We start from the raw sequence: 26,487 nt of genomic DNA, 5'->3' as shown, positions 1-26,487 counted from the left end.
ATCCCCACTCCTTTGCCTCTGGGTCCCTGCCTCACTCACCTCTGATTACCTACACGGCCCATCACATCAGATTGCCACCTGGGCTCCAGGAAGCAGGAGTCCAAAATCAACCTCAAGTGGCAAGACCTGACCACCCCTCCCCATCCCACTTAAGGGTGACCTTTGATGGGCCAGAAAACCCCAAGAATATTTTTCTATCAGTAGGAGGATGAAGTTCCTTCTGTTTTTTAATTTTATTGAAGTATAATTGATTTACAATGTTGTGTTAATTTCTGCATAGCTAAGTGCTACATATTCTTTTTCATATTCTTTTCAGTCATGGTTTATTACAGGATATTGAATATAGTTCCCTGTGCTATAAAGGTGGACCTTGTTGTTTATCCATGCTAAATTTAAGTTTGCATCTACTAACCCCAAACTCCCAGTCCATCCCTCCCCCCCTCTTCTCCTTGGCAACCCCAAGTCTGTTCTCTGTGTCTGTGAGTCTGTTTTGTATGTGCATGCTCAGTTGTGTCCAACTCTTTGAAACCCCAGGGACTGCAGCCCACCAGGTTCCTCTGTCCATGGGATTTTCCAGGCAAGAATACTGGAGTGGGTTGCCACTTCCTACTCCAGGGGATCTTCCCAACCCAGGGATCAAACCTGTGTCTCCTGCACTGGCAGGTAGATTCTTTATCATTGAGCCACCTGGGAAGCCCTAAGCTCCACCTTCAGCATATCTATATTTAAATGTTATGAAATCCTGTATTTGGAATCTGACTTCCTTTGAACAGTAACAGAACAAAACATGTTGTTTAAAAGTTATTTTTTGAGAAGGTAATACATCCACATAGTATAATTTTCAAAAGTTGTCTCACTCCCAATTCTTTCCCTCAAGCCACCCACTTCCCCATCCCTTTCCCAGAGGTAATCAGGGTTCCCAGCTTCTTGCATATCTTTCCAGAGATAGTTTATGCATATACACTCAATTATGTATTTACCATTTATTCTTTTTATATACAAATGGCAGCATAGTATTCTCACTATCCTGCACCTTGCTTTTCTCACCCAATAATGTATGTTGGATATCATCCCACATCACTATACAAATGGTGTCCAAGTTTTCTTGATCTATTCTTTTTTGTCTACCTGAAAGGTTGCTGTATGAACATGTCAGGGTTTCAGGAGCCATGTGGAAAGCTTCTAACCTTTTGTTTTCACAAACAGTACATCACTGAATACCTCTATATGTCCATCTTTTGGTACATGCATGAGTATATACAGTCCTAGAAGTGGAACTGCTGGCTCAAAAGCCATGTGTATTTTTGGTTTTGATTCTTTGGAATCATTCCTCCTTGAGTAAGTTTTCCTGGACTTGCTGTTTGCTGGAAGTTCATGTAGGGGAAGAAAAGGGGCCATGTTCTAGGCAGATCAGAGCTTTTCCAACTGGAATTTTTTTTCCCATTTGGTAGTTCTTTCAGACTTCTCCAGAGACAGTAAAGAGGGGCAGCTGTTGGGTTCTTCACAAGAACACTCCCTTCTCTTTCCCCAGCCCCTACCAACTGCTCCTCTCACAAGTATAGACTACTTTCTGCAAATATGGCTTGTCTGAGTACTTCCTTGTTGAGGCCCCTCCCTGTCTCTCCTGAGACTTCCATATGGGTTGAGGAAACGTCCCACCTGCCCATGCTCTGTTACCGCTGTTATGTATCTATATGGTCTTGCACTTAGGGAATAGCCTAAAACTTGGCTAAGAGTCCTTACCAGTGCTATCTCACATCTGCAGCCTTGACCACTCCTCTCTAGCCTTTGAAATCTCCTTGCACTGGTGCTTGATTTCCTCTGCCTCTGGCAGCCCTCTCATCTGTTTTCAGCTATTTCCTAATTTTGTCAGATACAAAGTCCTTCCTTTTCTCCTTGTAGCTTCTGGGTGAAGACTGAGATGAAAAGAAAAAAAAAAAAAGGCTGACTTTACTCCTTATATTTAAATCAGAAGTCAGAATATACTTTTTAAATGTTTAATTAATATGGACAAAAATGTCCTTCAGTGAACACAAATGCACCATCAACTTTCTAATGTGCAATGAGCTTGGACTTCCAAGAATGGCCTTTCCCATGGGCTTTCTTTCCTGTATGCGTTCTCTGATGTACAATAAGATTTGATTTTTGAGTAAAGGCTTTCCCACATTCTGCACACTTATAGGGTTTCTCTCCAGTATGAGTTCTCTGATGAACAGTGAATGTTGATTTTTCTCTGAAGGCTTTGCCACACTCAGTGCATGCATAGGGTTTCTCTCCTGTGTGTGTTCGCTGATGTATTATGAGCTGTGACTTCTGGCTGAAAGCTTTCCAACATACAGGACATTCATAAGGTTTCTCTCCTGTATGAATTCGCTGATGTATAATGAGCTTCGACTTTTCTCTGAAGGCTTTGCCACATTCATTGCACTTATAGGGTTTTTCTTCTGTATGTGTTCTTTGATGTATAATGAGATAAGATTTCTGGGAAAATGCTTTTTCACATTCATTGCATTCATAGGGCTTCTCTCCTGTATGACCTCTCTGGTGTAGCATGAGATAGGATTTCTGAGAGAATGCTTTCTCACATTCATTACATTCAAAGGGTTTCTCTCCTGAATGAGTTCTTTGATGTACACCAAGGTTTGACTTTTGGGTGAAGGTTTTCCCACACACATCACATTCATAGGGTTTCTCCCCTGTATGAGTTCGCTGATGCACAATGAGGGTTGACTTCTCGTTGAAAGACTTCCCACATTCCATACATTTATGAGGCTTCTCTCCCGTATGAGTTCGCTGATGTATAATGAGAGTTGACTTATCACTGAAAGTTTTCTTACACTCATTACATTCATGGGGTTTCTTTCCTGTATGAGTACTATGATGTATAATTAGATCAAGCTTCTGTATGAAAGATTCCCCACATTTGGTGCATTCATAAGTTTTTTCTCCTGTGTGGGTTTTCTGATGGACAATGAGGTTTGACTTCTGAGTGAAGGCTTTTCCACATTCATTACATTCATAAGGTTTCTCTCCTGTATGAGTCCTGTAATGTATAATGACAGTAGATTTTTCTCTGAAAGCTTTTCCACATTCTGGACACTCAAAGGGTCGCTCTCCTGTATGAGTTCTCAGGTGTATAATGAGCTGAGATTTTTGGCTAAAAGCTTTTCCACATTCTGTACATCCAAAGGGTTTCTCTCCTGTATGAGTTCTCCAGTGTACAATGAGGTGTGACTTCTTGCTGAAAGTTTTCCTACAGGCAGTACATTCAAAGGGTTTCTCTCCATTTTTAATTCTCTGATGTAGACTAAGACCCTTCTTTTGCCTGAGGGTCTTCCCACACTCTTTATATCCATAAGGTTTCACTCTGGGAGTTGTTTTCTCATACTCAGTATGGAAGAATAATTTTGCACATCCATTATCATATTTCTTTCCCACAGAACTTCTACTATATAAGTCTAAATTATCAACCATATTATATCCAAATGATTCATATTTCTGGGGCCTTTGTATTGAAGCAAAAAGATTTGTACTCAGATAAAGTATGTTTCCAAGTTCATTATAGTCAAGGCCACTCTTACTGGTAATTGTTTTCTTGTCAGGGAATCCAACTTGCATCAAATATTTATCTTGGTCATCCTGATGCTGTCTCTCAATCTGTTCATCAACCTGGCAGGCTTCTTCTAGAAAGAAGTACAATAAACCACCTTTATACTTTGACATTATGGAACGGACCTTCTTTAGAAATGTTTTGCCACATGAAAGCTAATACTGATATGTCATTTTATCAGAGTTCCTGGAGAAAGAATCTTGACCATCAAATCCTGTTCTTTTACTTAACTCCCACTTGCTAGCCTTTTTGTTACCAAGAACAGTCTTATCCTAACACTTCAGTCTTTTTTACTTCTACTTTTATATCACTCTGGGGACCTTATCACCCTGGGGACCTTATCACCCTTTATCTTCATTTATCATATGAACTCTTTTAACTATTCCTGATATACTATTGCTGTTGCTGTTAAGTCGCTTCAGTCATGTCCGACTCTGCAACCCCACAGACAGCAGCCCACCAGGCTCCCCTGTCCCTGGGATTCTCCAGGCAAGAACACTGGAGTGGGTTGCCATTCCCTTCTCCAGTGCATGAAGGGAAAAGTGAAAATGAAGTTGCTCAGTTGTATCCGACTCTTAGTGACCCCATGGACTGCAGCCTACCAGGCTCCTCTGTCCATGGGAGTTTCCAGGCAAGAGTACTGGAGTGGGTTGCCATTGCCTTCTCCTCCTGATATATTACTTCCACCTAGATAGAAATGAACACTGCGACTCATGGACTCAAATCTTCCAACAATCCTGAAATCCACATTTTCAATAAAATGTGAGAGAAAGATCCAGAATTAACCTTACAAAAACAAAGAAACCTAATGATCTTTGCTGAATTTGGATTTTTGCATTCATCCTAATGATCTTTGCATTCATCCAAGTTGGCATTCACAGTTCTTCAATACCAACTTCTACTTTTGCCTATACTATTTCCACTAAAAACTACATCTATTATTAATCCAAATCCTTCTTCATGTTTCATCACCCACATAGCCCAGTCCTGCATGTTTTGCTATATTCATAATCTAGATAAATTTCAAGAAGCAGTTTAGTCTTTTCAAAAAAAAGTTTACTCTGATCTTCTTATATAACTTTAACTTTCATTAACTTCTAAAGTAGTCAGTTATCTGTGCCACTCATTTAGACAGTTGAAAGCACAAAGCCTTGCTTTTAATATATCATCAATTACAAGATGCATATTACTCCACATTTTAATACCACTAAATCCAGATTCACCTTACAATCAATGACATGTCATTAATTGGTAGCAAATTTTCTTTCTCAGTGGTGTGTTTTAAAATCAATGGTGTCTTGGTCAGTAAATACTTTTTGCATATATATTAAATTTTTATTTTTTGTAGTTTAATTTTCTTCTCACCTTTTCCTAAATTTTATACGAAAAATTTCAAACATACAAAAGAGTTGAAAGAAGAGTACAGTAACTACTCATATTACCACTTAGATTTAACAGCAACATTTAAGAGTAATACTGGATTTTAAAATGGATCATGCAGCTGTGGCTTCTCTTCCTATGACTTCCTTTCTTTCTATAGTAAAGCACTAGTCCTTAACTGGGTGTGAACATCACAAAGAAAAGTTTTTACAAAATACATTTGATGGGACCCAAGCTCCACCAAGGATCTGCTGAATCTGGACCTCCTTAGGTGTTAAGAAGCAACACAGCACATGTGGCTAGGGCTGTAATTTCTCTAGCCCAGGATCAAATCCTGGATCAGACTTTTACATGTTCTGTGACCTTAGGCATATTAGCTAATCTATTTGTATCTTACTTTCACATCTGGAAAACAGGAATTGTAAAAGTATCCACCTATTGTATGTCTATAGGATTAAATTAATTACAATAGGGCATGCATAGCACTTCAAATGTTTACTAGAAAAACTACTACTATAATAATAGCTACTACTATTATGATTAAGAATTATTATACTATAAAAAGAAATAAGGACTGTCTCAGGATATTTAATATATTCTTGAATTAAATGAAAAAAGACGAATAAAAATATGCACAGTAGACTACCATTTTTCCATGGAGGAAACAAGTATAAAGTATATAATTAAAATAATATAGGCTCATTCTGTAAAAAACAGTAGGATAAACTTTTAAATTTTAATAAATGGTTACCTATGGGATAAGGAAAGGAAAGAGTAGGATGGAGAGGGAAAGAGGCTGGACTTCTTTGAATATACATTGTTTTCTAGATTTGATTTTGGAATCAAGTAAATATTTTACAAATATTTTATATAATTATAAAGCAAAACTGAAAATAAAAGGATTACCTAATAGTAATAAGTATCAACTCATTCTGTATTTCCTAACAACCATGCTAAAAATTCTTGATTCTCAATGGCACCAACATGATGAGCTCAATTGAATCAACCCATTGTACACATTCAGCAGTCTCAGAATAATACTAACAATACTACCATCAGATGTAAAATTAATAAATTAAAAAAAATTTAAGCCCAGAATTTGATTTGGAAATATACATTTGAATACATGATGTATTTTCTCTTAAAAAATCTTTTACATAGTTCCTAGCTATGTCAATTTAATAAAAAGCCTAGAAAACAATTCCCTACCATCCCAACTGTGGTCATGAAACATTACCACTAAAAAGAACCAAAGCTCCTTGGAGAAATGGCTGCAGGGCAGGTACAGGAAATACATAATATAAGCCTGGAATATCTTGTAACAGAAAGCAAGAAAGCTACCAAAGACTCAGGACCCAACTTAAAGGGAAATCCACTGGCCAGAGATGGAGCAGTTTGATTTATAATAAGGCAATGGATGAAAACATAAAAGTGCTTAAATCCATAAGTCCATAAATGATACTCAAAAAAGACGTATTAGGCACCTTTGAATGATGCAACAAAACCAACTCATTTTGAAAACTGGTAAATAAATGGAAAAATATATGTAACTCATATATAATCAAATACAATTGACCCTTGAACAACACAGGGGTTGGGGGCACTGACCCTCTGCACAGTTGAAAATCCAATTGTAACTTATTGGCCCTCCATACAGGCAGTTCCTCCTCCAAGTCTGTGGTCCCATATCTGTGGATTCAATCAACCATAGATTGTCTAGCACGGTATTATTAGCATTGAAAAAGGCATAAAAGTGGAACTGCATGCTTCAAACCCATGTTGTTCAAGGGTCAACTGTAACAGATGGAGGGCAATCCCTCTTTATGGAAGTATTCCAGCTAATCAACAAAGAAGGAAAGTCCTTAAAAGTGCCAACTTACAAATTTAGAACAAATGATAGAAAATGCATAGTTTTTTCCAACCATCTTAGTAATACAGTAAGCACCCTACATATGAACCTTCAAGTCTCGAACTTTTAAAAGATGCAAATGTGCATTCACATGTCCATTCACGTAAGTCAGAGTAGTACCATATAGCTGATTGTGTTAGTTGGGTACCGAGGCTAACTTTGTTGGACTTATGAACAAATTGGACTTACAAATGCACTCTCAGAAAGGAACCTGTTCATATGTAGGGGACTTACTGTAATTGATTCAGGCAAGAATCATCAGTGAACATTAAAACCACTGGGTAAAAAATTTTTGAGGAACAGGATGTTCAGAGTTGGGCAGTTCCACAAAATGTTAAATAGTTATCACACAGTCTAACAATTCTACTATGTATGTACTCACAAAAAATGAAAATGTACATTTCAAAACTTCTGCATGAATATTCATAACAGCATTATATTTAAAACAGAAAAAGTGAAAATAACCTAAATGCCCATCAACAGATGAATGGATAAACAAAATGTGGAATATCCATACAATTAAATATCATTCCACCATAAAAAGGGATGACACATACTACAATATAAATGAACCTTGAAACATACAAATGAAAGAAACTGGACATAAAATTCCACATTTTGTATGGTTCTATTTATATGAAATGTCCAGAATAGGCAAAACTAGAGATAGAAAGTAGATTAGTGCTTGCCAGGGGATGGGGGCTGGGGGATTGGAGGGTGACTGATAAGGGTTAGGAGTTTCTTTGAGGGGTGATAATAATGTTCTAGAAGTAGACAGTGGGGTTAGATAGAATATTCTGTGAACATACTAAAAATCACTGAGTTTTTGAGTTTCACTTCAAAAGCATGAATTTTGTTGTATGTGTATTATATCTTAATAAAGATATTTTAAAAGAGAATCAAGATGCTTTAGGAGACCGAATCTGATAGGAATATCTAAACTGGATAGAATCAGGTAATCCATCCAGAATTAGACCACTAGTGCCTAGGCCTGTGACTAATGTGGGCCTGGCTTCTGATGAGCAGTGGGAAATGAGAACAACAGAAGAGGCAGGGCTTGGGGCCAGGGGGCTGGCACTTATAAGACACCTGTATTACAGGGAAATGGGACTGTGCAGAAACTTATGGGTGAGCACCAACTTAAGGAGAGTGGCCTGGTGGGTGTAGAACAGGGGAGAAGGTGTTAGTCTTAGGTGTTGATATCCCTGTCCTCCATAAACCATCCCTGAGATATTCCTGAAAGTCATTTCACAGACCCTCACCCCTGACTTCTGGAGAAGGCAATGGCACCCCACTCCAATACTCTTGCCTGGAAAATCCCATGGACGGCGGAGCCTGGTAGGCTGCAGTCCATGGGGTCGCTAAGAGTCGGACACGACTGAAGCGACTTAGCAGTAGCAGCAGCAGCAGCACCTCTGACTGACAAGCTGGAATCTCCTGCCCCCATAGCCAGGTCAATGCCACTTACCTGGAAAGCTCCAAATTGGAATTTTTCCTTCTGGCAGGCATTTCTCTTCCACCTCCAATTTGAGGATAAGATCTGGTTTGGTAACATGATGCCCTGCTAATGAGAAATGAAAGTAATACCTCCTTGGTCTTCAGAAATTCTGAGAAAAAGGAAGGTGGAGTGTGGGGCAGTACAAGGGATGTATTACTTGACACAATGGTAGTCAAACCAATTCACCTGGATTTTGAGTTCCCAAACACCTTGTCAGGAAAGCAAAGAGGGGAAAGGAACTCTGATCCTTGGAATTTAATGTCAAACTCTTCTATAGTTCAGAGGCCTAACAAGTTTCCAACTTGAGAAAGGAAATGGCATTCTTGTTGGACAGAGTAATCATAAATAGCAAAATTACCTTAGGAAGCCATTCTTACCTACAGAGACCAGGTTGCTGTAGGTCTCCAGCATCACGTCTCTGTACAGGGTCCTCTGTGGAGGGTTCAGGTACTGCCACTCCTCCTGGGTAAAATCCACAGCCACATCCTCAAATGTCATGAGTCCCTGTAACTGTATATTCTTTTATTTGAAAATGCTGACCACTGAATGATAAGGATGGGATAAATATAAGGGAACTTCTGTTTGGGTTCCCAGTTCATGATGATGACAATACAGGATGTCTGTCAAGTTATTGACCTACTTGGTGGAGGGAAAAATCACAAGTCATGGTTGAGAAACTATTATACTAAATAATAGAATATTTAAGACAATGTGGTATTAGGATGGACAAGTAGTCCAGTAGAACTAAAAAGATAATCCAAATGTGTAGGGACACCTGAGTAATGATAAAGTTGAAACTTCAAAATAGTGAGGAGAGGATGATATTTTCAAATAAATATAGATGGGTTACTGGACCAAAAAAAATTACATTTAACCCCTAACTCTCACCATACACAAAAATCAGCTACAGGTAAATTGTAAATCTAATATGAGAGGTAACACAATGAAGTATCTGGAGAATACTATAGGAAAATGTTTTTGTAAGCTTAGGGTAGGGAAAATCAAAAACAAAGACATGAACAGCACTACTCATAAAGGAAAAGATATACGTTACAAGATTAAAAATACAGCAGTAAGAGAAGAGGAACTAAAAATAAAGAGCCTCTTGATGAGGGTGAAAGAGCAGAGTGAAAAAGCTGGCTTAAAACTCAATGTTCAATAAATGAAGATCATGGCATCCAGTCCTATCATTTCATGACAAATAGATGGAGGAAAAAGTTGGAAACAGTAACAGATTTTATTTTCTTGGCCTCCAAAATCACTGCAGACGGTGACTGTAGCCACGAAACTAAAAGAAGCTTGCTCTTTGGAACAAAAGCTATGACAAACCTAGACAGTGTATTAGAAAGCATAGGCATCATTTTGCCAACAAAGATCCATATAGTTCAATCCCTTGTCCAGGAAGATTCCACATGCCACAGGGCAACTAAGCCTGTGCATCACAACTAGAGTCCACCTGCTACAACTACTGAAGCCTGCATACCTAGAGTCCATGCTCTGCAGCAAGAGAAGCTACCACAACGAGAAGCCCATGCATGGCAACTAGAGAAAGCCCGTGGGTAGCAACAAAGAGCCAGCACAGCCAAAAAGAAATAACAATTTTAAAATGCATACCAAAAATTTTCAAAAAAGAATATACAGTACTGTTAGAAAAAAATACAGCAATAAAAAGGTAAGTATTGATGGGGAGATTATCTTCAGCTTTCATAAGTGATAAAGGGTTCTTATCTGGAACATATAAAATAACTCCTACAAATCAAAAGAAACACAATCAGCACAGAAAAACAGACGAGATGTGAATACTAAAATGAAAAACATATGGACATATGTTCTGTGAACATAAGAAAATGTACTTAACCCCATTAGCACTCAGGTAAATGAAAATTTAAGCCCCACTGAGACACTACTTGGCACTCACCAGAAACATTATAATTACATGATTAAAATGCCATGAAACTGTGTGGACATGGGAACTCTCACACACTGTTAACAGGAATATAAAAACTGGTATAACTGCTTGGGGAAAAAGTTTGCATTGTTTACTAAAGTCAATGACTGCAAATACTATGATCCAGCAATTCTACTCCTAGGTACACACCTTAGAGAAAATCAGGCACATGTACTCTAGAAAACAAGTACAAGGATGTTCACAGGAGGACTATTTCTAATGCTAAGTTGTGGGGAAAACCCAAATGTCCCTCAGCAATAATGGGCCAATTGTGGCACAATCTTTCAAAGGAATACTATGTGGTAACAAAAAGGAATCAACTACAACTGCATATCCAACACAGATGAATGTCACAGATGTACTAATGAGCAAAAGAATCCAAACACAGAAGAGCACATACTGCATAATTCTGTTTATATGCAGGAAGAGAACAGGCAGGCCTAATCCATGCTGTTAGAAGTTAGGACAGTGGTTTCCTTTGGGGCTGGTATTGATTGGAAGAGGGCATGAAGGGGGATTTGGAGGTCCTGATTATGTCCTAATCTTGACCTTGTTTCCAGGAGTGGCTCCACAGGGTGTTCACTTTGTCATAATTCATCAAGCTGTACACTTATAAACCATACTTCATGTATGTTATAATTAAATGTATTTTATACCTTTACACTTAAAATTATTTTTGACAAGTGCAAAGACACTTCAATGGAAAATGGGAGTTCCAATTTCAATAAATGGTATTGGAACAACTGACTATCCATATGCAAAAAAAAAAAAAAAAAAAAACTTCAACCATACCTCCAACATATATAAAAATTAACTCAAAATGGATCACAAACCTAAATGTAAAATCTAAACCTACAAAATTTTTAGAACAAAATATAGGAGAAAATCTTTTTAACCTTAGATTTGCCAAGTATTTCTCTGATGTGACACCAAAACTCAAGACACTGTTAAAAGAATAAAAACCCATAGAATGGGAGAAAATATTTACAAATTGTATATCTGACAAAGAAGTTGTATTGAGAATACATAAGAACTAGAACTCTCAAAACTTAAAAAGCAAAGAGACATACTTTATCAAAGTTAAATGGCAAATAAGCACATACCAAGATGCTCAACATCATTAGCCATGAGGAAACCAAATCAAAACCACAATGAGCTACCACTACATACATATTAGAATGGGAAAAAACATGACAATGGCAAGTGCTGGTGATGCTGTGGAATAAACAAAGTCTCATTTATCATAGATAGAAATGCAAAGTGGCACAGACACTTTGGAAAACAGTTTTGCAGTTCCTTATGAAGTTAAGTATATACTTCCATAGTATCTGCAATCCAACTCACAGGTATATTTACCCAAGTGAAATGAAAACTTATGTAAATCCCAAATCCTGTACATGAACATTTATAAAGCAGCTATATTTGTAATCACCAAAATATGTAAATAACTCAAATGTTATTCAACCTGTGAAGGAATAAACTGTAATACACACAATGTAATCCAACTCAACAATAAAAATGAAAGAACTAATGATACATGCAAAAACATGGGTGAACCTCAAATGTATTATGCTAAGTGAAAGTAGCCAGACCCAAAAAGCCACGTACTATATAGTAGTAGTAGTGTTAGTTGCTCAGTCGTATCCGACTCTTGGTGACCCCATGGACTGTAGCCTATGAGGTTCCTCTGTCCACGGGATTCTTCAGGCAAGAGTACTGGAGTGGGTTGCCATTCCCTTCTCCGTGAGATCTTCCCGACCTGGGGATTGAACCCAGGTCTCCTGCATTGCAGGCAGATTCTTCACCATCTAAGCATACTATATGATTTCATTTCTATAACATGGGAAAGGCAAAACTATAGAGACCAAAAATATATCAGTGATTACTAGGGGCCAGAGTGTGGCAAGGGGTGAACTACAAAGGGGAAATATAGTTGACCCTTGAACAACACAGGTTTGAACTACACAGGTCCACTTATATGCAGATTTTTTTCAATTAAATATATATGAAAAATTTTGGAGATTTGCAACAATTTGAAAAACTTACAGATAAACTGTGTCCCCTAGAAATATAGAAAAAGTCTTGAAAAAATAGTATATATATATAGATATTGTTCTATCCTTGCATAGACATAAGGTGATTTTTTTTTTTTTTTTTTTTGGCCACACTATGTGGCTTCCGAAGAATTGATGCTTTTGAACTGTGGTGTTGGAGAAGACTCCTGAGAGTCCCTTGGACTGCAAGGAGATCCAACCAGTCCATTCTAAAGGAGATCAGCCCTGAGTGTTCTTTGGAAGAATGCTAAAGCTGAAACTCCAGTACTTTGGCCACCTCATGCGAAGAGCTGACTCATTGGAAAAGACCCTGATGCTGGGAGGGATTGGGGGCAGGAGGAGAAGGGGATGACAGAGGATGAGATGGCTGGATGGCATCACCAACTCAATGGACGTGAGTTTGAGTGAACTCCGGGAGTTGGTGATGGACAGGGAGGCCTGGTGTGCTGCGATTCATGCGGTCACAAAGAGTCGGACACGACTGAGCGACTCAACTGAACTGATGTGGCTTCCAGGATCTTAGTTCCAGGCCATGGCATTGAACCCTGGGCCCTCAGCAATGAAAACTCAGAGCCTTAACCAGAAAGACTGATGTGAGGTGTTCTTCTCTGTTTCGCCTAATTCAGAACTCAGGCCAAAAAGCAGTAGGCATTGCTCTAAAAGACTGCAGGGCAAACTAACAACCCACAGATGCCTGGGGCCAAAGATTACAGTCCAGACAGACAACAGACTGCCTAAGGCCTGAGATTCTGTGGCAAGTTAGGATATTCAAAAATACCCACATACAGGGAAAGGTAGAAAGCCACATACATGCACAGAATAGGACTTACGCTCACAAAAGACATGAGAAGACTAACTGCTCTAATTCTTCATGAGCATAGAAAACTGAAAAGCTTCCAAATTCTTACATGAATTGAATATAAAATTGACACATAAACTCATTTAAGATTGTACAAAATAGAAAAATGCAGACTAATCTCACTTATGAACAACAGTGTAAAAATCCTAAATAAAATACAGTTGATCCTTGAACAACTGAGGGTTAATCCCTGTATAACTTATATTGGCCCTCCATATCAGAGGTTATTCCACATTTGTGGATTCAACCAAGTCCACAGGACTGTGTAGTACTGTAGTACTCACTGTTGAAAAAATCCACATGTAAATGGACCCGAACAGTTCAAACCCACGTTGTTCAAAAGTCAGCTGCATAAGCAAACAATAGATCCACATTAAGACAATAATACATCGTGACCAATTAAGATTTATTCCAGCCATACGATGATAGTTCAATATTAGAATATTCATTAACATAAATCACCATTAAACAGACCTAAAGAAAAAACTTATATGAATATAACTAATATAAGAAATGCTGATACAAAAATATTGAAACAGAATTCAATATCCAATCCTGATAAACATAAACTATAGATTAGAATAAATGATAATTTCCTTAAAATAACCAAAGATAAAAACTGATAGATAAGATAGGAAGGAGGGAAGGAATGAAGGAAGGATTAGAATGGAAGGCAGGAATGGAAGGAAGAAGCAAAGGCAAACTGGAATGGAAGAAAATAAAGGATGGACAGAGGGATGGACTGGACTAGAGGGATGGACTGGACTGGAAGGAAGGACAGAATGTATGTTTTGCATAGGGGCCTTGGATCACCATGGATAATGTAATGATGTGATTTAGGGTTGGGGCTGGCTATACCACAAAGATCAACCACGTGATTTAAGGTGGGGGCTTTGAGTCACTCCCAGAGGGGCTGGAGAGAAAGAGCAGCCACATGGACAACCATGCCTATAAAATGAAGCCCAGTTAAAAACTCTGAACACTGAGGCTCACAAGAGCTTCTCTGGTTGACAGAATTCCACATGTACTACCACACATCAATACCAATTACACAAAGTCATGCATCTTGACCTCATGGGGAGATAAAAATGGAAGCTCCATGTTTGGTACTTCCTGGGGATCTGCCCTATATACTTCTCTCTTTGGTAGGTTCCAATCTGTGTCCTCTCCCTGTAACAAGCCATAGCCATGAGTATTACTGCTTTCAGTGAGTTCTCTGACTTTCTCCAGTGAACTGTCAAACCTAAGAGTGACCTTGGGGACCCCCAAACTTGCAAGTGGTGTCAGAAATGAGGGTGGTCTCTTATCAGGACAGTTTTCTCTAACTTCAGAGTTGTCAAACTCTTCATAGATAGAATGACACAAAGTCACAAATATGCAGTTATCCCTAAGTTAATTTATAAATTTAATGTGATCCCAATTTAAAACACAAGCTTCTTAATGGTACTAAACAAGGTAGTACTAAAGATCATACCAAAAAATAAATATGCAAGAATAGCTAGAAAATTTCTGGAAAAGAAAAACTGTCAGATTTGGCAAAACCAATACAATATTGTAAAATTTAAAAATAAAATAAAATTTAAAAAAAAAAGAAAAACTGTCAGGGAGGAAAGCAGCCCTACCAGATACCAAAACATATTTTGATACAGGCATTCTATCAAAGGACAGGGTTCGAAAGACCCACTTTTTAATAAATGATGCTGAATTAACTCGAAAGCCATTTTGGAAAGACTAGATTGGATCCACACCTCATTGCGTAAGGTATAAACACCAAATGGATCAGAGGCCTAAATGTAAAAAAAAATGAAACTAAACAAAGTACTGGAAGAAAGCATGGGTGAATGTCCATATAACCTGGATGCTGTTGTTGTTCACTCACTCAGTGGTGTCCGACTCTTTGCGACCCCATGGACTGTAGCCTGCCAGGCTCCTCTGTCCATGGGGATTTCCAGGCAAGGATACTGAAGTGGGTTGCCATTTCCTTCTCCAGGGGATCAAACCCACATCTCCTGCAAGTCTCCTGCACTGCAGGAGGATTCTTTACTGCTGAGCCACCAGGGGTAGGGAAAGACTTTCTAACTATGAATAAAAATCCAGATATAATAAAATATTAATAAACATAACCACAAAATACAATATAAAAACACTTTGGTAAGTCCAAGGAAAAAGCAGGGGTGAAATTTGTTGCAATATATATCACAAATAAAGACTGGTAAAACATATCACAGATAAAGATTAATATCCTTAACATATAAAGAACTCTTGAAAATCAAGAGGGAAAAAAGGACAAATACCTGACAGAAAATCAGGCAAAAAACATAAGACAATTAACAAGAGAAATAAAAATATCTCTTAAATATATGAAATTATATTCAACTTTACTCATAATAACAGAAATGGCAATTAAAACTAAATATAGATACCATTTCTTACCTAGCAGATTGGAAAAAATTTAAAAGCCAGACAACATACTCTATTGGTACAGTCACAGAGAAACAAGGCACTATCATACATTGTTGGTAGGAATATAAAACAGTATAACTCATATAGAAGGGAATTTAGCAATATCTAATCATTTCTATTTACCCTTTGATCAGCAATGCCACCTATAGAAATTTATATAGAAGATATACCTGAACAAAAAGGAAACAACTGATGCATAATACATTTCATTTCAGCATTATTCTTTTTAAATTTTTGTTTATTTATTTATTTGGCTGTGCCAGGTCTTAGTTGTGGCATGTGGGATCTAGTTCTCTGACCACGGATCAATCCAGGGCCCCCCGCACTTGGAGTGCAGAATCTTAGCCACTGGATCACTGGGGAAGTCCTCAGCATTATTCTTAATTGCAAAATACTGGAAACAACCAAAATTCACACGTACATAGGAGAATGATTGAACAAACTGGTGCATCCACTAATGGAATACTATGCAGCCGAAAAAATGAATGAAACAGAAATAGAACAATCCTAATGTTCATATAAAGTCACAAAAGACCTGAATAGATAAAGCAATCCTGAGAAAGAACAACAAACCTGCAGGAATCACACTCTGTAATTACAAACTGTATTCAAAGCTATAGTAATCAAAATAGCTTGATTTGATTGAATCAAAATAGTAATCAGAATACTTGGATAAAAACAGACACACAGATCAATGGAACAGAAGGCCCAGAAATAAACCCGTGCATATATGGTCAATTAACTTATGACAAAGGAGCCAAGAATATACAATGTGGAAAAGATAGCCTCTTCAATAAATTCTAAAATAAATTCTGTTGGGAAAATTGGACAGCTACATGCAAAAGAATGAAACTGGAACACTATCTTATACTACATGCAAAAATTAACTCAAAATGGTTTAAAGACTTGAATATGGGACCCAAAACCATAAAATTCCTAGAATAAAACATAGGTTTTTTTTGGTTAATGAAAAATCATTGGTTTAATGATTAACACCAAAAAGCAAAGGCAACAAAAGCAAAATTCAACAAATAGGACTACATAAAAATAAAGCACTTCCATACAGCAAAGGAATCCATCAAGAACATGAAAAAACAACCTACCAAACAGGAAAAACATCTGCAAATCATATAAATTATAAGGGGTTAATATTGAAAATATATAAAAAACTCACAATTCAGTATCAACAATAAACCCAGTATCAAAAAAAAAAAAAAAAAAAAAAACAATTAAAAAATAAGCAGGGAGTTTTCCCTGGTGGTCCAGGGGTTAGGTCTGCCTGCCAATGCCGGGAACATGTGTTCGATTCTGGTCTGGGAAGATTCCACATGCTGTGGAGCAACTAAGCCCATGCCCCGCAATTACTGAGCCCTTGCTCTAAAGCCCCTGCTCTACAACAAGAAAAGGCACTGCAATGAGAAGCCCACGCATCACAACTAGAGAGTGGCCCTCACTGGCCAAAACTGGAGAAAGCCCAGGTGCAGCAATAAAGACCCAGTCATAAATATTTTTTTAAATCAAAACAAAAATAAGCAGAGGATCTGAAGAGACATTTTTCCAAAGAATACATTCAGATGGCCAACAGGCACATGAAAAAATGCTCAACATCGCTAATCATCAGAGAAATGCAAATCAAAACCACAATAAGCTATCACTTCACACCTGTCAGAATGGCTATTACCTAAAAGATAAGCAATAGCAAGTGTTAGCTAGGATGTGGAGAAAAGGGAATCCTTATGCAGTGTTAGTGAGAACGAAAATTGGTGTAGCAATTATGTAAAATAGTATGGGAGTCCCTCAAAAAATTAAAAATAGAATTATCATATGATCCATCCATTCCTTTCCTGGCTATTTATTCAAAGGAAACAAAAACGCTGACTGGAGATGTATGCACCTCCATGTTCACAGCAGCATTATTTACAATAACCAAGATATGGACTTTACCTGAAGAGTCCACTGAAGGATGAATGGACACAGAAAAATGTGATAGCCACACATACACAAATGGAATGCTATTCAGCCATAAAAAAGAAGGAGCTCTTGCCATTTGTGACAACATGGATGGATCTTTAGGGCATTATACTAAGTGAAATAAGTCAGAGAAAGTTAATACCATATGATCTCACTTGTATATGGAATCCAAACAAACAAAAGAGCCCTCATAGACACAAAAAACAGATTGGTAGTTACAAGACGCAGGTGGTGATGGGTGGGGATATACAAAATTGGTAAAGGTGGTCAAAAGGTACAAACTTCCAGTATAAAATATCTGTAAGTAACTCCTGGGGATGTAAGGCACAACATGCTGACTACAGTTAATAATACTGTATTGTATATTTAAAAGTTGCTAACAGAAGAAATCTTGAAAGTTTTCATCCTAAGAAAAAAATGAGTAACCATGGTGATGACTGTTAACTAGACTTACTGTGGTGATCATTTTGGAATATACACAAGTACTGAATCATGTTGTACATCTAAAACGAATGTATATGTCAATCATATCTCAATTAAAATGAATGAGGACAATATTTGTAAACATACATGGAGCAACTTCCAGGATATATTGTTAAGGGAAAAAAGCAAGTGCAAAAGAGTCTATAAATAAAGTATACTACCTTTTTGAGTAATATGAAAGGGGAAATCATCACATGAGTACATCATGTAAAGTGCCAGGTGGGATGAAGCACAAGCTGGAATCAAGATTGCTGGGAGAAATATCAGTAACCTCAGATATGCAGATGACACCACCCTTATAGCAGAAAGTGAAGAAGAACTGAAGAATCTCTTGATGAAAGTGAAAGAGGAGAGTGAAAAAGTTGGCTTAAAACTCAACATTCAGAAAACTAAGATCATGGCATCTGGTCCAATCACTTCATGGCAAACAGGTGGGGAAACAATGGAAACAGTGACAGACTTTATTTGGGGGAGGGGCTCCAAAATCACTGCAGATGGTGATTGCAGTCATGAAATTAAAAGATACTTGCTCCTTGGAAGAAAAGCTATGATAAACCTAGACAGCATATTAAAAAGCAGAGACATTACTTTGCCAACAAAGCTCCATCTAGTCAAGGCTATGGTTTTTCCAGTAGTCATGTATGGATGTGAGAGTTGGACTAGAAAGAAAGCTGATTGCCTAAGAATTGAGGCTTTTTTGAACTGTGGTGTTGGAGAAGACTCTTGAGAGTCCCTTGGACTGCAAGGAGACCCAACCAGTCCACTCTGAAGGAGATCAATCCTGAATGTTCCCTGGAAGGACTGATGCTGAAGCTGAAACTCCAATACTTTGGCCACCTGATGCAAAGAACTGACTCACTTTTTAAAAACCCTGATGCTGGGAAAGAATGAAGGTGGGAGGAGAAGGGGACGACAGAGAATGAGATGGTTGGATGGCATCACTGACTCAATGGACATGAGTTTGAGTAAGCTCTGGGAGTTGGTGATGGACAGGGAAACCTGGCATGCTGCAGTCCATGGGGTCTCAAAGAGTAAGACCCAACTGAAGGACTGGACTGAACTGAACTGAAAGGGGAAATTTTTAAAATATACCTTTATCTGCTTCTTTTAAAAAGAAACATTATAAGCATAAATCAGAAACTAACAAGACTGGTTATCTCCAAGGTAGAATGAGAATTGGGTATTAGGTACAGGAAGAGGTGACAATTCTGTGTATATATTCTGTCTTCAAATCATATTAACATTTTATATATAGTATAAAGATAAGGATAAAGTTAAATCAACAAAGATGTAAAGAAATAAAATCAAAATGGAATACAGAGAGAGAAAATGAACCTAACTGTATACCAAATAAATAACATAACCACACTATATAGGAAAAAAATCAAAAGGAAAAATTAATTCATGTAACTTCTAAACAGAGTACTTTGATTACATATCCTCAGTATAAAAGGCATGCAAACAATTCGTGTACTGTACTCAATAGGTTGATTTTTCACAGGTGTGTAGGAATTCTGAGTCTATCTTCTGTATATTGTAAGACTAAGAAAATGAATCAATATATTGACACTAGGAGCCAGTGCTCTCACTGTTGGTGAAGGGAGATGCAAATATGGAGTAAGAGAGGTCTAGGAAGATTCCTGGGATATTGCATAAATTCAAGCTATGCATGTATGTATGTGTGTGTATACACAGACATACAGAAACACAGTTCACTGAAAAGACCTAGAAGTAATGATGCCCCAACAGCAATGAGCATACCTACCATCCAGATTTTGATTTCTATATATAATTATTCACTAACAGGAACCAGTGCTGCTTGGAGAAATGGCTGATTCTAGGCCTCGGGTAGGAAAAGTAAAAGATGGAAACTGGAACATCTTATTATGTCGGCAGTAAGGTAGCGCTCAGCAAAGTATCAGGATGTGACAAAAGGACACAAAAGCCAGCTAGCGGATCCCCCTGGATAACTCAGGGGCAAGTGAGCAGCAAAATAAATAATGACAATTATAATAGGTTATAATCTACTGAAAAAGTTAAAATCCATAAAAATTAAAATTCTGTATTAATGATATAAATAAAGAAGAGGGAGCCCCACCTCCTAATACCATCACTGACCTTGGGCATTAGGATTCCAACATGTGAAGTTTGGGGGCACACAAACATCCAGACCATAGCAAAGGTCAACAAACAAAAAAATCAATCATATTTCTATATACTGGCAATGAATACTTGAAACTGAACTTTTAAAAACAAAACCATTTACAGTGGCTTAAAAAATGAAGCATGCCATATTGTTGTGGAATGAACTGTGTCTCCACTAAAATTCTTAAGCTGAATGCCCAAACCCCCAGTGTGACTGTATTTGGAGACAGGGCTTTAAGAAGGTAATTAAGGTTAAATGAGGTCATAAGAGTGGGACCTGATCCAACAGGATTGGTGTCCTAAAAACAGGAAGAAACACCAGAGCTTCCTCTCACTCTGCAGATGCACAAAGGAAAGACTATGCGAGGACAGTGAGAAGGCAGCTGGCGATAAGCCAGGAAGAATTTCCTCACCAAAACCAACTCTGATCTGGGACTTCTAGCCTCCAGAACTGTGAAAAAATAAATTTCTGTTGTTTAAGCCACCAAGTCTGTGGCATTCTATGACAGCCTGAGCAGACTGATACACATACACAGAATCTGTATGCTGAAAATTATAAAATGTTGATGGAGCCAGTAAATGAATATCTAAATAAATAAAAGGAGAGATAAATAAATACTGTGTTCATGGACTGGAAGACACAACATAATAAAGACATCAAGTCTCCCCAAAATGATCTATAGGTTTAACTCAATTCCTATCAGAATCCCAGCAAGATCATTTTTAGACATGTAAACAAGATTATTCTGAAATGTACATATAAAGACAAAGGCACAAGAATAGCCAAAAAATGTTGAAAAGGTTGAATAAAGTTGGAGAAATCATACTACTTGATTTCAAGATCTATCATAAAGCTGCAGTAATGAAGACAGTGTGGTACTGGCGGAGGATTAGATACACAGATCAATAGAACAGAAGACAGTCCAGAGATAGATCCCACAAATATGGGCAACTGATTTTTGACAAAACCATAAAATCAATTCAATGGAGAAAAGATGGTCCTTTCAACAAATGGGGGTTAGAACAAATAGAAATCCATTTGCAAAATTATGAACCATGACCTAATCCTTACGCCTTACATAAAAATTAACACAAAATGGATCTTGAGTCTAAATCTTGAGTAAACCTAAAATTATAAACAATAGGAGAAAATCTTCATGACATAATGTGATACTGTGACTCATAATAAGAAATTAATTTTTGGTCTTAGCTCCCAAATTCTGGCAGAAAGAGCTCCTGAAACCCTTGGAGTATCTCAAGCAAGGAAAGCAATAAAAGTGTCTTTTGGTATATTAATGAGATGACTTTAGGACCCCACCTAAGGAGGGGGTCCACGTGACTAGAGGACTGGAAGTTTTACTCCCACCCCCTAACCTTGGGGATGGGGAGAGGGACTGGAGGTTAAATCAAAAGTCAATTGCTAAATAAATAACAACAACAAAGCCAATGGCCAATGAGTTAACCAATCATGCCTATGTAAAGAGTTCAGTTCAGTTGCTCAGTTGTGTCCAACTCTTTGTGACCCCATGGACTGCAGCACGCCAGGCTTCCCTGTCTGCATAAAAATCCAAAAGGACTGGATTCTGAGAGCTTCTGAATTGTAAACACATGGAGGTGTTAGGAGAGTGACACACCTGGACCTAGAGAAGGTGTGGAAGCTCTTCCCCATATACTTGGCCTTTACATATCTCTTCCATCTGCATGTTCATCTGTATACTTTAATATATCCTTTAATAAACTGGGAAACATGTTTCCCTGAGTTCTGTGAGCCATTGTAGCATATGAATCTAACTCGAAGAGGGGGTCACTGGAAGCTCTGATCAATAGCTGGTTGTACAGAAGCACAGGTGATAAGCACTGGGCTTTTGACCAGCATCTTAAGTTGGGAGGTGGGGCCGTCTTGTGGAACTGAGCCCTTAACCTATAGGATCTGACACAATCTCCAGGTAGACAGTGTCAGTATTAAGTTGTAGAACACCCAGCTGGTGTCAGAGATTTGCTTGCTGTGGGGGGAATCCACCACACATTTGGTGACCAGAAGTATCAGAAGTGTTATTTGTGAGAGTAAAGGAAAACTTATGGGAGTGACACAGTAGGAAAGAACTGAGCTTTTCTCTACATAGGAGATACAAGACTAGAGTTTTTCCATTTTAATTAGGGTGAGGCAAAGACTTCTTAGACCTGACACTGTTAGGCGAAGCACACTGACTGAAACTGCCCACCCTGGCCAGGCACCATAGTAACCATTTGCATGATCTGTTTTACCACAAGAGGTCCTGCTAAGGAACACGGAACTAATAAGCCACCACCAACCAGAAGAGTTCAGGAAAGGTCAAAAGGAGACACCACATGTCCGACCATCTCCCAGAATCCTCTCTGGCATACATGTTGGCTGAACAAGGCATGCATCAGCAGGAAGGACTCTGAGTCAGAATGACTGGTTAAAGACAACCCAGAAACCATAAAATCCCATCACCATAAAACCCAAGACTGCAAGCCATGTAGCAGAATATTCTCCTGGGTTCCTTTACCCTACTGCTCTCCACCCGGTGCCCTTTCCCAGTAAAATCTCTTGCGTTGTCAGCACATGTGTCTCCTTGGACAATTCATTTCCGAGTGTTAGACAAGAGCCCAGTTTCGGGCCCTGGAAGGGGTCCCCCTTCCTGCAACACCAAAAGCACAACCCATAAAGGAAATAGTTCATAAAATGGACATTTTCAAAATTAAAAATTCTTGCTCTGTGAACAACACGATTAAAAGACAAGCCACACACTTGGAGAAAATATTTACAAACCATGTATCTGACAAAGGACTTGTACACAGACTATACAAAGAACTCTCAAAATGCAATCATGAGAAAAACAATCCAATTTAAAAATGCGCAGAAGACTTGATCAGACACTTCACCAAAGAGGATATGCAAAAAGTAAATAAGCCTATATAAAGATATTCAATATCACTGGCCATTAGAGAAATGCAGATTAGTCTGTGATTGAAGACAACTCCACCACCTAAAGGAAGATTCAGCAAAGAAATGACTTGAAAGGCAACTGAAGGAAAACTTTACTTCCCTGAGGACTTGATGTGTTCTCTTGGAAGAGTAAATGGAGCCAGACTAATACTGTAATGTGTAACTGTCTGTTACACCCTAAGTCATGTGTCTACATTTTAATTTGGCCTTTGCTGTCTCTCATCTTCCCTGGTATTAACACTTACTTATAAATAATCTATTTTCTGTTTGAGATTCCTATATCGCTGAACACATCCATGGTAAAATAAAAGGAAGAGACAACATCCTTACCTGGGGTTCGGCCATTCCCTCCTCTTCTTGGGAAAAAACAAGAGATGTGTGAAGACTGAGCTAGAAGAGTGGAGAAGTGTAGAGCATATGAGAGACCCCATCAGGCTTCCAGTGCCCAGAAATATCTGCCTAGAAATCCCCTCACACCAGCTGGGCACATGGCTGCTCTGTGGAAGTTTGGGAAACCATGTGGTTTTAACAACCACTTGTGTATTCTTGAGTCTTTTTCTCATGCGAAAACAAAAGTTTTCTTCTGTAGATATACTTGTGTACTGACTCAGAAATTGTACTTCTAGGTATTTTCCTTAATGAAATAAATAATGGATCGCAATTTCTCCTTAAGTGTAGCTTCATCTCAGCATTGACTTTTAACAATGCCAAATTTATAATCCATAATAAGGGATTAAATTCTATGTAGCTATTAAAAATAATCTTGTATGGAACTGTACACTTATTATCTGTTTATTTTTCTGTACGTTTCTAAATTACAAGTATTTTAAATGTTATACGATAAATTTTTAAGCTGAATCATAGTAACTTCTAAATGAAAAAAAAGCTAAGTTATGGAACTGCAGGAACCCATGCGTTAAATGTTTAAAAATGCATACACCTTATACACACTACAAAATGTCTAAGAATTACAATATAAATATAGGGGCATAAAATTAGTTCCTTTTTATTTTCTTCTCCTCTCATTGCTAATCAATCTACAATGCAAATGTTACCTACTTTTAAATCCCCAAAAGAAATTGAACTTTAAAATTATTATTCCCATGCGTTTTAAGCCAGATCCCCCAGATTCCATACCACCAGTCCCTGCCCGACCTTCCCAAGCCCCAAACTCTGGGCGAGGCCCTTTATTGGGTGAGTACTCAGGTGCCTCTTCTTGCTTCTCCTCACCTCACTGGGGCCGTCTCGCCCAGGAGTCAGAAGGAAGCCCTCGGGTGCAGATTCACTTCAAGTGGAGCATTCAAAACAGGCCCCTACCTAGGGGGCTCGGAAAAGGGGATACGGGCAGGAGAGGTAGGGGCACCTAGGCAGAAGCTTGAGGATGTGTATAAACCCTTAGCGCAGGTCACTGTGCTAGAAAATGTGTAAAAGTCAACATTTAGTAAGCCCCATTCAACCCTGACTAGCCCCATAACTTTGTCTACAACTGAGCCCACAAATCCTCATTCGCTGACCTCTTGGTCCACCATCACTCACTCACCCCACATCCTCCCACGTCAATGACCCCCCCAAACCCGCTTCATTCGTTCCCCAGAACTCCCCATCACTCAGCCCATCATCCCTACCACTCGCTCCCTCAACCTCTTTCTCGACAACAGATTTTCTGCTCGGTGCAGAGGAGACAGTTACGAGAACTAGCGCCGGAGAAGCACTTCCGCTTTGGGACCAACTCAGGCTCCGCAGCCCAAAGGGCTGCAGCGGCCGGGTGTGCGCACTCTCAGTGGGGCCTTTGAGCCCGCGTCCGCCAATAGTCAACATGGGGCCCCCTCCCGCCGGCCGGACGCGAAAGCAATGGGGCCGCGGCGCAGGCGCAGAAGAAAATGGCCGCTCCGGTGACGTCACTGCTCTGTCGCGATGGCCGCGCCTACCGCTTCTCCTCCCTTCTAGGGCCGCAGTGTAGAACAGGTGTTTATGATCTACAGAGGCCGTCATTCCTAAGACTCCAAAGACCGGTTTCCTTATTGCGGGAGGGGAAATGCCCAATTAAGGAAAACGCTAGCAGGCGGGAATTTGATGTCTTGAACCTGGAGGGCAGCATCAGGTTTGCAGGTGTAATTGAATAGGAACTCGGGATGCGTGGCAGAATTGTTCTGCGTGCACAAAGGCTGAGGGTAGGAAAAAGTCGCTGGCTCCATCCAGTGGCCAAGGCTGGGAGTTTACAGTCTAGCGTTTGAAGGACGGTGTGCGGACAAACAAGCTGCTGAAGAATAAATAAACGGCGACCTAGTACATAAACACACACCGGGATGAAGGGGATGTGTTAAGTAGTGGCTGGGAGGCTGTTTTCTCAGGATGGGCAGGGACAATCTCCTTTTGTCGGAGGTTACAGTTACGCTGATCAAAGGAGCCAGCCACACAAATATCTGAATCAAAGAGCTTTGTGGTGGAAGGTGAGGCTGTTGCAAAGGCCCTGCCTGAAGTAGGACTGGTTTGGCATATTGGAGGAACAGAAACAATGTCAGTGTGTTGGGAATGTAGGAACTGTGGGCAAGGGAGAAGTGAATGGGTGGCAGATGCCCTAGGGCCTCCCCTGCCAGGAACCGAGCTCCTATTTCCTTCTGGACATAATGGGATGCCATTAAGGGGAGGGGTGTCAGATTTTTAAAAGTCCAGTCTGAAGCAATCTGGCATTATATATTAACTTTTTAAATACATGTATATTTGACTCTTTTTTTTTTTTTTTTTTTATTGCTTGTCTTGCACCACTAGAATATGAGCTGTGCAGGAATTTACTTAAGCACCTCCTGTATGCCTGGTAGTGTTCTAGACATTGGGAATATAGCAGGGAAGAAGACAGAACCAACCAACCAAATAAAATGATAGAAACAGCTATGTAATCTAGGGCAGGACTTAACTCCTCTGGGCTTAATTTCCTCATCTATAAAATGAGGATAATGACAGCACTTACCTATAGGACTGTGGTGACAAATGAACCGTTAATTGTAAATAGTTCAGAACAATCCCTGGCACATACCAAGTGCTAGTATGTAAGTGATGATGATGATGATATTGATGATTAAGATAAAATTAGACATGTGTCTGTATAAAACTTTTACTAATAAGGAAAAAATAAAAAGATGACCTGCAGGCTGCTTTGTGGATAATAGATTTCAGAGGGCAAGGATGAAAACAGGAA

General features: G+C 38.8%; 1 protein-coding gene across 3 annotated transcripts; it reads right to left on the bottom strand.

Moving 5' to 3' along the window:
- Positions 1–968: 968 nt before the first annotated feature.
- Positions 969–25,298, bottom strand: ZNF182 (zinc finger protein 182). Of its 3 annotated transcripts, none has more exons than XM_027532994.1 (5): positions 24,917–25,298; positions 23,622–23,644; positions 8,775–8,907; positions 8,368–8,463; positions 969–3,683 (listed from the first exon to the last, which is right to left on the bottom strand). In XM_027532994.1, the coding sequence occupies exons 1-5, from the start codon at positions 25,281–25,283 to the stop codon at positions 2,053–2,055; spliced, it is 2,250 nt and encodes a 749-aa protein (XP_027388795.1). In that variant the 5' UTR covers positions 25,284–25,298; the 3' UTR covers positions 969–2,052. The 3 variants fall into 3 exon arrangements, with proteins under 3 accessions (XP_027388795.1, XP_027388796.1, XP_027388797.1); XM_027532995.1 differs by having other exon boundaries at positions 969–3,680; XM_027532996.1 differs by having other exon boundaries at positions 969–3,680; positions 8,368–8,460.
- Positions 25,299–26,487: the final 1,189 nt, after the last annotated feature.

Source organism: Bos indicus x Bos taurus, chromosome X (genome assembly GCF_003369695.1).
Source record: "Bos indicus x Bos taurus breed Angus x Brahman F1 hybrid chromosome X, Bos_hybrid_MaternalHap_v2.0, whole genome shotgun sequence".
NCBI classification, from domain to species: domain Eukaryota; kingdom Metazoa; phylum Chordata; class Mammalia; order Artiodactyla; family Bovidae; genus Bos; species Bos indicus x Bos taurus.
This window is presented reverse-complemented; position numbering and strand designations above follow the sequence as displayed.

What these genes read in the sequence shown, in the direction of transcription:
- ZNF182 (XM_027532994.1), bottom strand. Translation starts at nt 25,283, where the DNA reads ATGACGGCCTCTGTAGATCATAAACACCTGTTCTACACTGCGGCCCTA. An exon ending in AGAGGTTGAGGGAGCGAGTG is followed by an intron (nt 23,645 to 24,916) that starts GTAGGGATGATG and finishes TTTCCCAAGAAG; the next exon opens with AGGAGGGAATGGCCGAACCC. An exon ending in AGGGAATGGCCGAACCCCAG is followed by an intron (nt 8,908 to 23,621) that starts GTAAGGATGTTG and finishes AAGAATATACAG; the next exon opens with TTACAGGGACTCATGACATT.